The following is a 19182-nucleotide window of genomic DNA, read 5'->3' on the forward strand; positions in this document are numbered from 1 at the left end:
CCTTTAAATAAAGCTGGCGCGTATACCAAAGACACGATCGGTACTCGAATGGGTCACAGAAGTGTTCCGTAAGCGGTCTCCCTTATATTAGGTTACGTACATTATCCTAATATTCTGCTAATAAACCGAGGTCTACCATTCGCTTTCCCTACAATCAATCTAAGGTGCTCGTTCCATTTCACGTCGCTTTGCAACGTTACGCCTAGATATTTAATCGATGTTACTTTCTAAAGCAGCCAGCTCACCACTTATACCACAGGATGTTTCAAAATGAATATAAGGGTTTTAAAGCTATGTAGCATTTACTACATTCAACTTAAAAGTATATGGCTCTGAGCACTATGCGACTTAACTTCTGATGTCATCAGTCTCCTAGTACGTAGAACTAATTAAACCTAACTAACCTAAGGACATGACACACATCCATGCCCGAGGCAGGATTCGAACCTGCAACCGTAGCGGTCACTCAGTTCCAGAATGTAGCGCCTAGAACCGCACGGCCACTCCGGCTGGCTTAAAAGTATAAATAATTCTTCAAATGAAAGAGCATCTCAGACAGTTTTTTATCGCAAGTGTGCAATGTGAGCACCATTTGTCATTCATGGCGTCGATAGGCGAGTTCTTCCCAAACCGTGATCAGTGTGTGTGGAGAAATTGTTACAACAATGCTGTTTCTAAGGTCGCGTGGATCAGCTGGCAGCGGAGAGACATACACATGATCCTCCATTAACTCCCAAAGAGAAAAATCGGATGGTGTAAGATCGTGTGTGAAAATGGAGGTCATGCAAAACAAGCTCTGTCGTGTGGCCACTTGCGGCCAATCAAGCGGTCGCGTACAACGTCGTTTAACCAATCGCGTACTGAGTTATGTCAATGAAGCGACGCACCATCTTGCTGCCGAGTAAAGTTCTGTTGAAGCTTCTTCCAACTGAGGAAACAGCCATAGTTCTAGCGTATTAAAGACAAGAAAGTCCAGTTACAGTTGCTTCATCGACGCCTGGATATGCCACAAAAAACGTTAAATTTTGGGGAGTCTCGTTGCAATTACACCACCTAGTGGGGATTTGCTGACTCGCAGATGCGCACATTGTGTGTGTTCGCATTTTCAATTACGTGAAATCTCGATTCGCTGCTGAAGAAGACACGATGCAGAAAATCTTCATCGCCATGTAGCAACATTTCGTTTGCTAAGTTTGCACGTAAATCGTAGTCTGTAGTGTTTGGAGCTCTTAACAAGTGGCCGGCCGAAGTGGCCGTGCGGTTCTAGGCGCTGCAGTCTGGAACCGCAAGACCGCTACGGTCGCAGGTTCGAATCCTGCCTCGGGCATGGATGTTTGTGATGTCCTTAGGTTAGTTAGGTTTAAGTAGTTCTAAGTTCTAGGGGACTAATGACCTCAACAGTTGATTCCCATAGTGCTCAGAGCAATTTGAACCATTTTTGATCTTAACAAGTGCAAACGATAAGGACGTAATTGTAAGCACACAGATGTCACTGGAACTACTAATTCACGATTAGCATTCCGAACTGATTTCTTGAGGTAAGCGGGAAAGACTCTTACTCGGTCAACAAGTTTTTCGGTCATTCTTTGTCCTTCCTTACCCTTCCCTTTGCGCACAGGTATACAAACAAATCTGTTTGAGGTGCTCCTTAATTCGATGTATTATTTGTAAGTTGAATGTAATAAATGCTACAAAGCCACAAAACCTGTATATTCATTTTTAAACAGCCTGTATATTCGAAGAACGGCTGATTCTTTTTCCCAACCATTTGCATCAAATTACATTTTTCTGCATTAAGAGCAAGCTATAATTTATCCTACCAAACAGAAATTCTTTCAGAATCGTCATGTATTCGCCTACAGGCATTCAGTGCCGACACTTTTCCTTACACTACAGACACATCAGGGAACAGTCGCTGATTACTGTTCACTCTAACACTCGATCATTTGCGTACCGCCGTCAGTCCAAAACGCTCGCAACTAGATTAGTAAAAGTAGGGAAAAGTGAAGATGGTTGTTTTAATGCTACAAGTCTCCCGCATTGAAGTAAAACGAACAGAATCTTTTTACAACTATGTGAAACACTGAGAAAAGTCCCTATTTAGAAGTTGCTCAAGTCGCGTCATATTGGGTTCAACGTTGGTTATGTCATCAAAGCATTCAGCCTTCATGTGACTTCCTGGACTTTGACGTCATGTGGAAAGTTCGTACTCATAACACCAAGACTCGTCACCAACGATGACATTTTTTGCAGGAAAGAACTGTCCACGTTTTGCAGTTCATTCAAGTTATGGCAGGCGTCCATGCGTCGTTGATTTTATTTGAGAGACGAGATGTGTAGGTTATACTTTGCACCCTCTTCTCTCTTCTTTAAAACATTCTGTAGAATGTGCTGAACATTTGATTTAGAGATGTTGCCTCACTACGATTTGTGACACAACAAAATTTACATATTGCGGCCACACATCCACTACTGAACACCAACGCTCGTAACTGACTGGTCGAATGCACATCTGCTATTTACAACAATTGGTTCAAAGCTGCCACCTTAGTTACTATACTGACCTCTCTTATACGCCATGAATGAAATCAGTCTCGGAACTTTTTGGACGGACGGTCTATAGACAGAACGAGAACTGTTCTGTCACACTTCCCTGGGACGCTCCTAACGTTAGCTTTGTCTCCGGTGAACTCTTATCGCCCAGGAGAAAATACTGGGTTCTAATGGGTGTCCGGTTAGTATGGACGAATTTGAATTTTTGCACCATTTGTCATGTGACGGGTGGCAGCCGTGTTTTTTTTCATGTTTGTTATCTGTGATCCCATTAGTAGCCTAATGGCTTTTGTGTGGTAAGCATTGTTGGTAATGTTTATTTTCATCAAGGGCAAAATGACATGTGAGCAACATATCCAAATAATAAAAAAAATATTATAAAAACATTTAAAGTCCCACGGCAACCGATCGTGAATTGCGTGTGACACTCGGACGTAATGCTTCTCGAAACGGATCGTTTCGGAAGTTGATCCGGAAGTTTGAAACCATGAGGTCCGTTTAAAATGTGTAGAAAATAGGACGACCGCGATCTATTCGAACACAAGAAAACATTGCTGCCGTGCGTGACAATGTCATCCTTTCAAAAGATCTGAAAATGCGTGCGTACAAGATTCAACTTACACAAGAGTTGAAGCCTGCAAATCATGGAAAGAAACATCGATTTGCTCAATGGAATTTGGTTCGACAAGCGGAGAACGAGAACTTCACAAAAAGAATAATTTTCTCAGATGAGGCGCACTTCCACCTCAGTGGGTACGCCAATAAGCAGAACAACAGAATCCGCGAAGACTGTGGAAGATGGCATGCATCCACAACGCACGAATGTGTGATGTGGGTTCTGTGTGGCCCGTACTTTTCTGAAAATGATGAGGGAACTGCCGTCAATGTGAACGGCCATCGTTATCGAAATTTACTTTCTGGTTGGTTTTTCCCTTTCATTGATGCAAATGACGATTTTTCGTTTCAACAAGATGGTGCAAACATGTCACACAACCCATGAAGCAATTGCTCTGCTGAATGAAAAGTTTCGACAAAAAATTGTCTCTTTGCGTGGCAACCAGGAATGGCCTGCCAGATCATGCGATCTTACACCTTGTGACTTTATTGGGGGAGGGGGGGGGGGGGGGGGTTTGTGAAATCAGAAGTGTACGTGCCAGAAATAATACACCAGTTGACGTACGAAATTAAAAGTGTTATTAACGGCATCCCATCAGATGTTTGTGAACACATCATCGAGAACTTCTATGAACGCGTTGCTCGTTGCTGCGCGACTTTGGTGGTCATATGGAGGATATAATTTTTCGTATACAAGATATACAACTTTGCTTCCGCCGTTTGGCGATAGGTGGTGACAACGGCAAGTAGCGGTCGAAAGAAACAGATCGCAGACGTCAGCCAGTTAGCTTGGACCTCGGTCAACGTAACCTCATACAAACATTAGTTGATTTGTGTCTGCATCACAAAGTTGTTCCTGATTGAAAATATCAGTTTACGAGCCTAATTCTTGTCATTTGCGGGAGGTGTCACTGTTTTGTTTCAGTATGAAGATAACAGCGGCTGATTCTCACGAATGCTCTCAAGTACGTATGATAAGGACGCTATTAGCGAAAGAACGTGTCGTGAGTGCTTTCAACGCTTCAAGAACGGTGATTTTAACGTCGTACACAGGCATAATGGTGGAAGAGAGAATGTTTTCTAAGATGCAGAATTGGAGACATTGCTGAGTGAAGACTCGCGTCAAACACAACAAGAATTGGCACGATTAGCGGGAGTGACACAGCAAGCCATTTCAAAACGTCTCAAGGCTATGGACATTATTCAGAAAGAAGGTACTTGGGTCCCGTGTGAGCTGAAATCGAGAGACGTTGAACGGTGTTTGTGTGTTTGTGAACAGCTGCTTCACAGGCAAAAACGGAAGGGATTTCTCCATCGCATTGTGACCGGGGACGAAAAATGGGTTCACTACGATAACCCTAAACGCAAAAAATCATTCGAATATCCCGGCCATGTTTCTAAATCGACGGCCAATCAGAATATTCACGGCTCCAAGATCATGCTCTGCATTTGGTGGGACCAGCTCGACGTCGTGTATTATGAGGTGTTAAAAGGAAGTGAAACAATCACAAGTGCTCGTTATCGAACGCAATTAATGCGTTTGAGCAGAGCATTAAAAGACAAACGGCCGCAGTACAGCGAGAGGCACGATAATGTAATTTTGCAGCACGACAACGCTCGACCCCACCTTGCAAAAGAGGTCAAAACGTACTAGGAAACGTTAAAAACGGAAGTATATACCACTCGTCGTATTCTCCAGACATTGCTCCCTCTGGCTATCACCTGTTTAGATCAATGGCTCACGGCCTGGCTGACTAACACTTCCGATCTCATGAAGAAGTTACATATTAGATCGATTCGTGGATCGCTTCAAAAGATGAACAATTTCTTCGATGCGGAATGCCCGAAAGATGGGAGAAAGTAGTGACCAGCGATGGAAAATACTTTGAATGATACATGTGTATGCAGTTTGTTTCATTAAAGCTGTAAGGTAGCAGTAAATGGCACCTTACTGTAATATAATAATTGTGCAAAGACGAGTTAGAAATCGGTTGTTGTGTTATTTATCAGGCAATCAGCCTACTGAAATTAATATAGGGAGTATCAGACGGCATAAGACGCGTATCAACGTTAAGAAATTCGCATATTTTCACGGAGTTTGGCTGGAGCGGACGAGCGGCACTGCTCAGAGGCAGGGCAGAGGGGTGCGGAAGTTTACAACCGACCATTGCGAGTCGGCATGCGAAAGCGTCTCACTGGGGGAGACGCGCCGCCGTTGCAGGTAGGCACCCATTGCGTGGACAACAGAGGCAGGCCTTCGAGGGACGGCGCCTCGTTGGCGCTGGGCTTTACGCCGATGCCACTATGTCGAGACGAGTTAGCGCCTAAGGGAGCCTTCCCACGAGTCTTAACGTTTTCTGGGGCTTTCTACGAAACGCGGTTAAGCTAGTGCAATGACCTTTTCCCCGTTCGAGGGCGAACAGAGAGACACGATTGTTGGGTTCAATTTTGAACGGAGTTTCAGTTTGTTCCAGAACATTCTAGGCGTAGTAAGGCGCGGAATGTTTTGATGGGCTGGAAGAAGCCAGGAAATAATAGTGGGAGCGAACTGTGTTGGTTTAGAGGCACGTGATTGGCCAGCTCGTAAAATAGCGTGGGGGTGCTGATTTCTGCAGAGGGAAGCTTTTGGAGCTGTAATCGAGGAGAAGCGTCTTAGCTCCTGTAGCGAGTGGACGTCGTGCTTTCGGCTCAGCTGTAGGAGAGTAAATTCTTTTCAGTGTGCTGTGCAGGACTTTGAATAAGTCTGCCAGCTGCAACTGAAACTAGTATTCAGTTAGGGGAACTGTCGTGTTTTACTGTTAGAGACAGGCTGATTCCGCCAATTACGGTTGGGAATACTGTCTCACAGAAAGCAGACAGGAGCAGAGCAATTTCCTTGAGCCACACTCTATTAAAGACATTACTGGATTCCGCCTTTGGGGTGTGAGTCCCGTCTTAACGAGTGCGATACGATTAGAAAGCCCGCATCTCGTGGTCGTGCGGTAGCGTTCTTGCTTCCCACGCCCGGGTTCCCGGGTTCGATTCCCGGCGGGGTCAGGGATTTTATCTGCCTCGTGATGGCTGTGTGTTGTGTGATGTCCTTAGGTTAGTTAGATTTAAGCAGTTCTAAGTTCTAGGGGACTGATGACCATAGATGTTCAAAAAATGGCTCTGAGCACTATGGGACTCAACTGCTGAGGTCATTAGTCCCCTAGAACTTAGAACTAGTTAAACCTAACTAACCTAAGGACATCACAAACATCCATGCCCGAGGCAGGATTCGAACCTGCGACCGTAGCGGTCTTGCGGTTCCAGACTGCAGCGCCTTTAACCGCACGGCCACTTCGGCCGGCTGACCATAGATGTTAAGTCCCATAGTGCTCAGAGCCATTTGAACCATTTTTTGAACGATTAGAAAGAAAGCAGAATTAGCTTTTGAATAGGATTTTATGAACAGGAAGCATGTTCGCGAAAATAAATTCATTTTTGTTACAATTGAGGCTCCTCGATGACGCAGGCGCCATCGACAGCTTGCTGACCTGTCCACGAAGGTGCATTTGGTAACGTGATGCTCAGCTTCGGCATTTAAACCTATATTACGTACGCCTGTGACTACCAGAGCACAGTTTTCGAGCCACGCTCTTATTGAGAATTTGGTAATTGAAGTAGGTTTGTCTGACGTATTTTATGCCGTCTAACAAGGGGAGGTAGTAGAAAATAACAAGTACAGATGCGTTAACCAACATTAAGAGTTAGTTTTGGAATTTAAGGGCCACTGCCATTACTAGCTTGATTTTATCACTTATAAATGTGTGTCATTGTTCAGTTTGATGTTAGGAAGATTATTGTTCAATAAATGAGTTCAATGCTATCCTTGTCTGTTTAGTAGTGATCAGTTCCCTGAACACTATTTAGCTACTACATATTAATGAAAATTAGTAAAGGGGCCGTTTTAATTAACAGGTTGGGTCTCATAACAAGCCTTCAGCCAGAGCCAACGACCCGATCCAGTACGGAAAGAGAACAAGTAAAAGCATTCTTGTTAAAACCCCCCGACATTTTGCGGACTCGCCTAGGATCCCTCATCATCATTTATTGAAGTAAACCCCTTCCAAAGCCTCAAACGTTGGGGAGAAAACGGCGGAAACAAAGTTGTACATCTTGTATAAATGGGAGAAGTTACTTAAAGCATTTGTAAAAAAATTACATTTTCACAAATTTTTTTAAGTTCTATAGCTCTTTAGTCCTTACTTCCCGTTCACCATCTGCTACTTAAGAAGTCTTAGATCCGTTCACACATCTGAGACCCTATTCCGTATGCTTGGACCTTTGTTCAGAATAAGCAATGTGGTACTGTGTCAAACTTTCAACATATCAACTTTTCTTTTTGTCCGACTTTCAGTTTTTTACCAATACAGGAACGAAACCAGCAGTGTGGTGTTCATACTGATGTGCATGTCGCCGCTGTAGGAGGTGACCATGTTAAGAGTGCAGTTTGGCCAGCAGAGTGGGCCCCCTGGTGACGCAGTCGTGTCGGCAGGTTCCGCCGGCGCTGGAGGCGTCTGTGCAGCAGCACGGGCTGACGGCCACCGTGTCCGGGCTGCGCCTCGTCGTGTCCGAGCGCCACTTCTCCGCTGACGGCCGGCTGCGGGTTCGATGCCAGGCGACGGTCACCGCGGGCGGCGGCCCGGACGCTGAGCCGCTGGTCGAGACACGGGAGGCCCTCGTCGTTGGTGAGGATCGCTGTCTGAGCAGTCTCCCATCGCTCCACCTGCTTTCTCTTATCCCTGTTTTGAAACTGTGTCCCGTACTCTGCTTATGCGGAGATACAACTCTCTACTTGTAATATCTTGCATAAGCTCTGCAATAACAACACTTGGAGTGCTTATCAGCTATCGGTTGTCTAACGACGCTGTTAGTTGAGTTCATGACTCAGTGCGCTATTCTATTAAGTAATTTTCGTCACTGGTCATGTTTATTTCATAAATAGTGAAACTTCCCCTTTGAACAGTTATACAGGACTGTGCTTAAACTGACACACAATATTTTGTTAGCGCAACGCAATCTGACTTTCAAAATTCCCTACAAAAGAATGGCCCTGACTAACATTAAACTATACCTTTCACAAATCACTTACCTCACAAAAATCTTCGCTGCTCAAGCTACTGCAATACAGCGAGCGCCACTACTGCCAGCTAAATGAAAGATTCAAACTATGGAAGGCACTAACTACTGATAGGGATAGTTAGCAAATGAAAGATATTAATAGAGAACAAACAATGTATTTACCTTGATATCATCATATATAAATATAGCAGTTCATGACAAATTTCAAAACTCCGCCATCTCTCTCCCCACATCCACCACTGCTGGCGGCTCACCTCCAACTGCGCAATGCTACGCGCTGTTCACAGCCAGCTGCCTAACACTACAATGGCGAGTATTACAACAATGCAAAGCAGCCACAGACTGCACACAGCACAGCCAGTGATTTTCATACAGAGGTGGCGTTACCAATAAAAAAACCTAAACAGCCTACTTACATAGCCCCCATGCTCCCCACAAAAAATTTTACAAATTGGATTGGGCAGTGACCAATACAGATTTGAAAAATTTTTTTCATAATTACAATAACAAAGAAATCAAATGCACACACTTATTGATACAATGTTGGTCAAAAGCTAAAATTGTCTCACAGTCCATAAAGACAGTCCTAATCGTACATAACAGGAGAATAGCAGTGTTTTTCTCAAAGTCTGAGCAGTAAAAGAAAATGCACACGGAAGTAGTGGATTTCCATGCAGTCTTGAAGAACTAGTGTTGTCCTTCCAATGGAAAGACAGTGCTGACTCTCGACATGCAGACAGGTAATGGGCCACAACAGAGCAAACCCACAGCAGAGTCAGTCGAAATTTTGAAGAGTATTGGTAGGTAGGTCATCACAGAGCAGACCCACTGTAGTCCTGGTAGAGATTACGGTATTGGTGGGCCACCAGAGGTGCAGACCCACTGCAGTCCTTGTAGAAATAATGGCATGGTGGGTCATCATAGATGCAGACCCACTGTAGTCCTTGTAGAGATAATGGTACTGGTGGGTCATCAAAGATGCAGACCCACTGTAGTCCTTGGAGAGATAGCCAGCAGCCATCTGTTGTGACTGTGCAGGTGCACAATCACCGTTGAAGAGTCTTGCGGATAATACAGCAAGTCCATAAACCACCACTTGTGCACTCACAAAGTTTTTTGAAATTGTCCTTAGAACCAGCAATGCTGTTATCCAGTCCCTTGCTGAATCATTAACACACGTGCAATCACTATCAGTCCCTACTTCTCACATATTGTCCATATACTATGACCAACAGAAACGTGTGCAGTGAAATGTAACTAACAAGTTAATAATATCATGAACTGGTGACAATTACAATTTTATAACATAAGAATACAATAACAAAGGTACAAAACACATCATTAAAAACATAATAATACAGATAAAGTTTGTAGTAATAGGGGCTTTACAAAAGAATAGAAATAAACATATACATCAGTGTTACAGGAATTATGACATAAGTAAATACATAAAAGATCAGAATAACTTTTGAAACATCAACTTTACACATGAGCATTAAAACAAAACAGAATTAATAATGTCTAACATCTTTACAAAGTAAATAACATATTATTAACGCAAATTATATTTGAGGATAACAGTATTCCTCATCATAGTTCATGTAGCTGAGTATGAGAAAAATTCTACAACAAAAGTCTGATGAGGTAAACATATAAAGACAGGAAGAACATATATACACAAGGGTACCCAAACACATAGTGGGATAACACAAAAGGAAAGGACAGGGTTTGTTTCATTGCAGAATTTTGCAAACAAAACTTTCTTTGCTTCTTGGAGATCTCCCTTCATTCATCATTATTCCCAAAAGTCCTATCTAAGCCTGCCTTCTGTATTTCGTTCACATCCTCTGTCAAAAATAGTTTTTCTCTCTGCTTTCTGTATTCTGTTCACATCCTCTGTCAATAATAGTTTTTCTCCACTGAACAGTATCCTTTTTATTTTGCCAGACCATTTTCTGATAGCTTCTCAATGCATTTCTTATAAATTTATAATAGTTAGTTTCTTATATAGTCTCCTCTTAAGCTAACTTAAATCTACTGAGCTCAGATACTAAACTAAGGGACGAGGCAATGCAGCAGCACATAACAAATTAACACAAACAGCAATGCAAAAAAAAAAAAAATGGAAAATTGCAAAGCAAGCTACAGTAAATATAAATTACCAAGCAATGCAACATTACAACTAAAATGAGCCAATGTACAGTAGCAAGAAAAATAAGTCAGTAGTAAAATTAGCTTAACAGAGTAACACAATTTAAAATTCAGTAGCACTATGCCTGGCAAACAGCAGCAGCAAATATAAAAAAATATAAAAAATATAAAACTTATATCTATACATGACAAAGCTCAAGCAGAAAAAATATTACAGTAAAAACAACAATGCAGATAAGGGAAATGTATATTCACATCTTAATATCTATGTAATTAAAGTGGTGCACCACAACAACTGATTGTAAAAAGAAATATTACCATGTACTTGAAAAGAAAGTTATGTGTTACTGTTACTAGTTCCTTCTTATTGTTCTTTCCTTTCCAAGTGCTCCTTTTTTAAAGAATGTGGATCATAAAATAATTATTTAATAGATCTGTTGACAGAAAGTGTTCACATTAGCAAATGCATTTTATTTTATAAAAGCAATGCTGCAACACAGCTGGAAACCAGATATCAAGTGAAATAAGCAACTACGAAAAGCAAAGCATAAAAATATCATTCAACAGTCATGTGGCATTTCGTAAGTCAGTAGCTCTCAACTCTCATAGAAAGACACTTGACATAATCAGGTGTGTAGATGTACGAATATTTCCCATCAATTCATAAGCATTGCAGTAATTAGCACAAAGTACGAGTAATCATATGTTTTCAGGTAATAAGCGTGTAATATTTGCGATGCTTTCTACAAAGGAATGTCAATAGCAAGGTTAATGGAAGTAATGAGGGTGTCGCATTTGCGATATTTTCTCTAAAGGAATGCCAATGGCGAGGATAAAGGCCTGCCTTTTTTCTTTTTTTTTTCTACCTGTGCTTCCGGAAAGGCACACCCTAATGGCTTGTTCTCCAGGTGTTTGACACAGCAGCGTGCCCACGACGCATTACGTGCAGGTGGTCACTTAACTTTCTTACGGAAATATTTACGACACCAGTTTCCACTACAGTGACAGTCTCACATAAAAATATATCACAGGTCAAGAATTAGCGTTGCAAATCTGTAGAAAGAAAATCCTATGAATATAACGTTGTCCAAAAAATTTTCGCCGGCATTGTGATACATTCACGCATTTACACACATTTCATAACCCTTAAAGTACGATTCTTGGTTTCCAACATCCTTATTCACAAGTCAAGAGTCCCTACCCACTATTCATTACTCCTTACCTTATTACACATATACGTATCCATCGACACTCGTCAATATTTCGTCATTATAAATATGAAGCATAATCAAATAACTCATATAGCCTCAGCCTATTAATCGTAAACATACATCAGCAGCATAATACACATCGTCGTCGTAAAAATAACATCATAACACCTCAGTCAAATCTCAAAATCGTCGTAGCTTCCTCCAATAATTAAAAAAATTCTCTGCCCATGTCAAAAGTGTCATCTGCCTCAAACGTACTTTAAAAATCATGAATCCATACCAAATACATCATTCAAAGCTCTCATAGTATCACAATGGTTCCGAAAAAATATGAGCATTTCACAAAGTACAGACAAAATACAATTTCATAAGTGTGAAGTTATCCAACTGTGTAATTGCGTAAACATCTGTCACTGATGTAATAAAAAAAGTTTATCTCTCAGTTACATGATCAGATAGCTGTGTAATTAATGTGTTAGAGAAATATGGTACCGATGTGTAAAGTTGTATAAGCAAATACCATATTAGCTAGGGTTCCTTGTGGTTGCCAAACACATGGTACACAAAGTAGGCGTATACCCCCCTGAGGATTAATGTAATTATACCCTCAGGTGTTACAGATTACAGCAATGGAATGAAATGTATCACGGAAAACTTTCTTAGTAATTCAAAAATCTTTAAAAATAAATGTTTTGAGTACAAAATTAATCACTCAAACACGTGTCCTGTAGCGCTAAATGTGCGTCTTGTTGCAACATAATCTCTGTGGAAGTGTCGTAGTTATTTTCCTCCGAAAGCTAAGTTCTGCAGAAGCCAATGTACTTACCTCATGATAAACAAAAGTGAAATGCTTTGCATAGAGATATCTTAGTTATTACGCTTATTGTTGTGATGATGAAAGTACTGTGCTGTAACGTATTGTTGTGCTATGGAAAAGGCTGTCTCTTTGTAGCTATACCACAAAAGTTACTAATAAAACATGTTTTGCTTTCCAGAAGAATTCAGAAAAACTGTGCAGATATAAAACAGATACACCGCAAAAGCAACAATGTAAATTATGTCACACATTAGTAGTGTCGTAATATAACCGTGTAGCTGTCAAAGAAACCAAATACTAAGACATCTTTAATCTCACAGAAAGTACTTTAAATCCCAAATGTATTTTCAAGTAAACCAAAATGTTGCATATAAATCTCATTAGCAGTACTGGTAAATGTTCTAAGTATGTGAGCCTTATAGTCATTACGTAATCGTGCAACAAACAAGCAAGAATGCACACACACAATAACACTATGTCGTCTGTTCAAAATAACAATGCATTCGTAATTTCTGTTTAAATAAGTTCTCTTGGTTCTTGACTGGATATTTAACTTCAAACATTGTTGCATGTTAGCAGATTCTAAGTCTGACAGTGCATATTAGTAATGTGAAGCAAAAAATTTTATGGCAAAGACGAAGTTAAAAAGCAGATTATCTTTCAATAAATGGTTTTACATGTGAAATGTGGTGTAAACCTTTACTCTTCCTAGTACGCAGAGTTTCAACTTCAACGCAATTATCATGTGGTATACGTTGGATTCTGTAAGGTCCATTGTAAACTAGAAAGAATTTGTGACTCAAGTGTTTCTTCTTATGTGACAATGAATGAGCTTTAATGAGAACTTTCTGACCAATATACAACTTCTTTGCATTTGCTTTACCGTGTAGTTTTCTCCTTTTGTCTGCTGCAGATTTTATATTTTTAAGAGCCAAATCAATTATGTCTTTGTGTCGAAGTTTACGTGTATTCGGGAAAGGTACAAGCTCTCTGATTCTGTTCGGTGGTTCTTCATTCTTCAGTACAAGAGTAGGTGGTAAAGTAGTGGAGTCGTGATGCATTTCATTCAGCACGTTTTGAAATAAGTGTAAATATCTGTCCCAATGCTGATGCTTTCTGTGACAATAAAGTCTGCAAAGCTTATTGATTTCTTTCATAATCCGTTCAGACGGGTTGCAATGTGGTGAGTACAATGAAATAAAAACGGGTTTGATTTTATGGTTGCGAAGCATGCGTGACCAAACAGCAGATCTGAATTGCGGTCCGTTATCTGAAATGACTTTACTAACGTGTCCAACTTCACGTAAGAAATTTTTAACAAAGGCGTTGGATACAGATCGTCCAGTGGCTTTACGTAACGGAGTGAAAGAAACAAATTTTGAAGTAAGTTCAACAGCGACTAGAACGTACGAAAATCCATTAGATGTTCTGACAAGCGGTCCCAAGAGATCAACAGCAGCAAATTCTTTTAATTTAGAAGGAATGATAGGAAACAACGGAGCACGATGTGAGACAGTAGATGGTTTCGCCTTTTGACAAAGTTTACAAATAGACAAGACTCTTCGAATTCGCTTTTCCATATTGTTAAAATAACAAGTCGTTCGAAGAATATGATAACATTTTCGTGGGCCAAAATGTGCGTAGCTGAAATGAATGTACCAAATGAGCTTATTAACAAAATCGTCTGGAATGCAAAGTACCCATAGCTTGTCGTCAACAGTGCAGCGTTTGAAAAGTATGTTATTTCTAACCAGGTAATAATGCCGAATCTGTGTGTGTGTCTTTTCATGTCATTTGCTCTTGATGTCTTTCCAAATCGGATCTTTATCTTGTTCATGAGCAATGTCCTTTAAAGATGTGATGATGAAGTTTTCAAAGGCGACTTTCTGAATGTAAAGAATACTGAAATTTTTCTCAATGTTGCCTTCTGTGTTACTTTTCTCAAGCCCAGCCGGTGCGCGTGACAGTGCGTCCGCAACAATGTTCTCCTTGCCGGGAATGTAGACTATTGTGAAGCGGAATTCTTGCAGAAACAATGCCCAACGTTTTAACCTGTCATGATTTAATTTTGAAGACATAAGAAATTGTAATGCACGATGATCACTGTATACTTTTACGTGCTTACCAGAAAGAAAGAAACGGAATTTGTTAAATGCCCAAACGATTGCTAAAGCTTCTAATTCAGTAACGGAATAATTTTTTTCAGATTTTGTTAGCACTCGGCTAGCAAAAGCAATGGTTTTCTGAACAGTAATGTCATTTTCTATGGCTTCTTGAAATAAATGGGCACCAAGACCGACTTTAGAAGAATCCGTGCTAAGGCAGAAATCTTGTGACAGATCTGGATGAGCTAAGATTGGCGCATGAAGTAACGCTTCTTTCAAAGAATCGAATTCCAACTGTGCTTGTTCGTCCCAGTTCCAAACAGTATTTTTTCCAGTGAGAGAACAAAGTTTTGGTGTAACAAGAATTTGCATATTCAGAAAACGACGGTAAAAATTTACGAGACCTAGAAAACTGCGGACTTGTCTTTTTGTGGATGGAACTGGAATGGCTCTGATTGCTTCTAACTTTTCAGGATCCGGCTGAATGCCTTCAGAAGAAATAATATGTCCCAAAAACTTCACCTTTGTCCTACCGAATTCAGACTTTTCCAAGTTAACTGTAATTCCAGATTCTGCAAAAATACGTAACAAACTGTTGAGGATGCGATTATGTTGTTCCCATGAAGCTTCTGCTATCAGAATATCGTCCATATATAAGGTGATGTGACGTTTTAAGAACTCAGGTAATATGGAATTTAACCCACGAATGAATGCTGCCGAAGAAATGTTCAAACCAAAAGGAAGTTTCCGAAACTGATAACAAACGCCGAAACAAATGAAAGCTGTGTATTTTCTACATTCTGGATGAAGTTCGATCTGATAAAAGCTGGATCTGAGATCAATGGAAGACAACACTTTTACACCATTAAAATTTTGAAGAAGTTCTTCCAACGTTTGCGGCCTGTCTGTTTCAGGAATAATGATAGTATTGATTTGTCTCGAATCTAAGACAAGTCTGATCGATCCATTTTTCTTCTCAACAACATGTAATGGATTGTTGTATGAGCTTACTGCAGGCTCAATAATGCCCTCATCAAGCATAGATTGTACTTCTGTTCTAACACGGTCCCTATAATGCGCCGGAATTACGTATGGTCTAACACAAAATTTAGTATGCTCACGAACACGAAATTGGTATTGAAATCCCTTGATTGTTCCTGTTTTGTGAGTAAAAACTGTGGAATGTGCTTGTAAAATCTCAAAGAGATCCTGCCTATCAGTGTCATTACAATTCTCAATTGTTTGAATTTTATTCTGAATTAACTTATTAGTTTCAAATATGCCGTCGACATCATCCCTGTCAGTACTTGCAGAGTGATTGTTAGTGTCAAGTTCCGTTGAAAATTCCGAACTGTTGTCTAACAGGAGGTAAAGCCGATTAATTTCTTCGTCATGGTTTGAGAGCCAATCTTCAAATTTCAAAGCTACTGACTTACCTTCTTTTTCTAAACTTATTTCAGCATCGTGAAAGCTTAAGATTGCTTTGTATTCATTCAAAAAGTCTACTCCCAGTATAATTTCCGTCGACAATAATGGAACAATAAGAAAGCTCATAGAGAAGCTGTGGCTTTGACAAAAGAATTCTAAGTTGGTTTGTTGGCGTACATCTACAGTTTTTCCAAAGATTGCACCTTGTAATTTAATCTTACGTAACGGAAGTGTGGGACAATCGTTCGATTTGTTGCATTTGCTAAAGGCTGTTTCACTAATTACTGAAATGGGACTGCCAGAGTCAAGTACTGCCGTAAATTTTACATCATTTACTGTAATGTGAAACACAGGATATGCAATGTTGTTATGTTTTCTGTCGTGTTCCTGGAGTAAGATGTCCCTAATGTCTTCCATTTTTACGTAATTACTAGCTACGGCAGCTGCGTCGTCAGTTTCATAAGTATGTTTTGTGGCTGCCAGCGGTGTGAGTCATTGCCTATTGTCCCTATGTTGGCGCGCGTCGTTATTGGGGTTTGGAGACCTAACTTCTACAAATTCACCGTGACGAGAGGGCCCTGCTCTGTTTGAATCCCGCCAGTTCTGATGCAATTCAGGTCTGTCGTTACGATCACATCGTCTGTCGTCATGTCGGTAGTTCCTGTAGTTTCTTTCTTGTCGGTTAAGTGGTGGAGAATTTCTCCCTGAATCGTAACTGCGCGCTGGACCGTTGCGTCTCAAGTTATTCCGTCTCCCGTAATAATAATTGTTTTGGTTCCCATATTGTCTGTTTCTCTGATTGTCTCTGTGATAGTCATTACCGCGGAGAGGTGATCTTTCCCTGTAATTATTACTACTCTGCCAACGGTTGTCATACGGGTGGTGTCTGTTTTGGTCACGATTTGTGTTGTGAGAATAGCCTTGCCGCGTCCAGTTATTATCGAGGAATTGTGACGGATGTGACCTGTAATTGTTGTGTTCCTGTTTCCGCATTCCGCGATTGTCAGTGTCAATTTCCAATTCTTGTAACAGTCCCTGAAAAGCTTCAATGTCGTCTTTGCAACGTCCTGCCAAAATAATGTGTCGTAAATGTTCAGGCAATTTGATTAAGCAAATGCGGATAAGTTCTGAGGGGCTGTATGGGTTTGACAGGTACTGAATCTTGTGCAACATGTTTTCAAAATATTTCATAAGACTGGAAAATTCAGATTGTTCGAAACGTTTCATCATTATGATGCTTTGTTTTACTCGGTCTTGTGTGGCCTGAGACCAATATGCTGAGAGGAAGGCATGGTAAAACTCTCCTTCACTGTGGCAATCGTGAATGACCGACCGCATTCTTACAGCTGGTTCATTCTCTAAGTAGCCACACATAAATTCTAATCTGTGCTCTAATGACCAGTTGGGAGGAAAACAATGAGAGAATTGTTGGAGCCATGCTTGTGGATGAATGTCGTTGCCAGAATTCTTAAATGTTTTGAATTTACGTGTAGTAATGAACAGCTTATAGTCAAAGTCATCATGTCGGCAAGTCGCATATCGGTCATTGTTACGTCGTTTCGGCGGTTCCATTTCAAAATTCGGTGCACCTTGCCAATTTCTTTCATAGCTTCCGAAGTGTCCTGTGTTATTATTTTGTGGTTGTTCCGTATTTCTAAGTCCCTCTTCCCGTATTGGAGCGCGAGTGGCCTCTGAAATACGTAATTCTTGTATTACCTGTGTCAGCTGATCTTGTACTTCCCGGATTTCTCTTTGGTGTTGCGTATTAATTTGATTCTGATTTTGTTTGAATTTCCTAATTTGTTCGCACTCTTCTGTGTCATTAAAGACTACCGGTTTTGTGTCGTTCAGATTATCATCTAGCTTCGTAGATAAGTTAGTGAACTGATCCGAAAGTTCGGCTACTTTCTCCGATAGTGAACACATTTCCTCAATGTGTTTTTCTGAACCAAGTTTCAGAGTGTCCATTTGTGTTGAAATCGAATCTACTGTGTTCTTTAAGTTTTCCTGAGTTTTTGCAAGTTGCGTAACCGAATCGGTAGATGCAACTGAGTCAAATTTAGCCTGCAAGGTCTCATGATTTTCATGAACAATAATTTGCAGTTCTTTTATGGCTGCTTCGTGATTCTGTAATGCCTTTTCATGCCGCGAAAAAATAGGTTGAAAATGCTCACAAATTTGAGTTTTTACGTCATTACAGACTTTTTGACATTTCGATTCAATGTTATATAACTCAGTAGTTAAATCTTCACGCGTTTGTTCAAGAGTTTGTTCCAATGAGTCTAACCTTTGAAGCTGTTGCTGTGTTTGTCTCTGATTTTGTTCCATTGTGTCTAACTTTTTGAGATTTTGTTCCACTGTGTCTAACTGTTGCTGTGTTTGTCTCTGGTGTTGTTCCATTGTGTCTAACTTTTCAAGCTTTTGTCCCATTTGTTGCATTAATTGTAATAACAATGCACTGGTGTCTGAAACATGTTCCTCAGTGCTTTTCGGCAGTGAAGTTGCACCGGCAACATTCACATTTTGACAAGTGGAAAATGTGTCTTGACTCATTTGAGAAAACGGTGAGAACCCAAAACCTGAGTCTGCAGTATTTGCAATATTGTGTTCTGTCATTCCCGATTCCTGAGGCGAGCTGTTTCCGACCAATCGATCGATAACGCTTCCCTGTTCACTACCTGTTTCACTGTCTACACCATTGTTTGCCGCCCGCTCCATTTCCCTATGCGCAATTACCAAATTACTACTTTGAATATACCGAGCGAGGTGGCGCAGTGGTTAGCACACTGGACTCGCATTCGGGAGGACGACGGTTCAATCCCGCGTTCGGCCATCCTGATTTAGGTTTTCCGTGATTTCCCTAAATCGCTCCAGGCAAATGCTGAGATGGTTCCTCTGAAAGGGCACGGACGACTTCCTTCCCCGTCCTTCCTTAATCCGATGAGACCGATGACCTCGCTGTTTGGTCTCTTCCCCCAAAAAACCAAACCAAACTACTTTGAACATTAGTTAATTCATTACTCTGCGGCGCTAACACACTGCTTTCGTCTTCACTGTCATTTCTCAGTTTACTTTGGAGCCTAGTATTACGTTTTTCACACGCCATAATTGTCACAATATTTCACACGATAACACAGAAAAGCACAATTTGAAGAGCAAAATAAAATAACATAGCAATGGAAATAATGTCTACTTA

At 40.8% G+C, this 19182-nt stretch overlaps 1 protein-coding gene across 1 annotated transcript in view; it reads left to right on the forward strand.

Moving 5' to 3' along the window:
- LOC124788491 overlaps positions 1–7993 on the forward strand; it is a 540210-nt gene extending 532217 nt beyond the window's left edge. The window contains exons 8-9 of the mRNA XM_047255760.1: positions 7688–7880; positions 7974–7993. Of these exons, the coding sequence (XP_047111716.1) occupies positions 7688–7880; positions 7974–7993 (213 nt within the window). The remainder of the gene's footprint in view (positions 1–7687; positions 7881–7973) is intronic.
- The last annotated feature ends 11189 nt before the right edge of the window (positions 7994–19182 follow it).

Source organism: Schistocerca piceifrons, chromosome 3 (genome assembly GCF_021461385.2).
Source record: "Schistocerca piceifrons isolate TAMUIC-IGC-003096 chromosome 3, iqSchPice1.1, whole genome shotgun sequence".
NCBI classification, from domain to species: Eukaryota; Metazoa; Arthropoda; class Insecta; order Orthoptera; family Acrididae; genus Schistocerca; species Schistocerca piceifrons.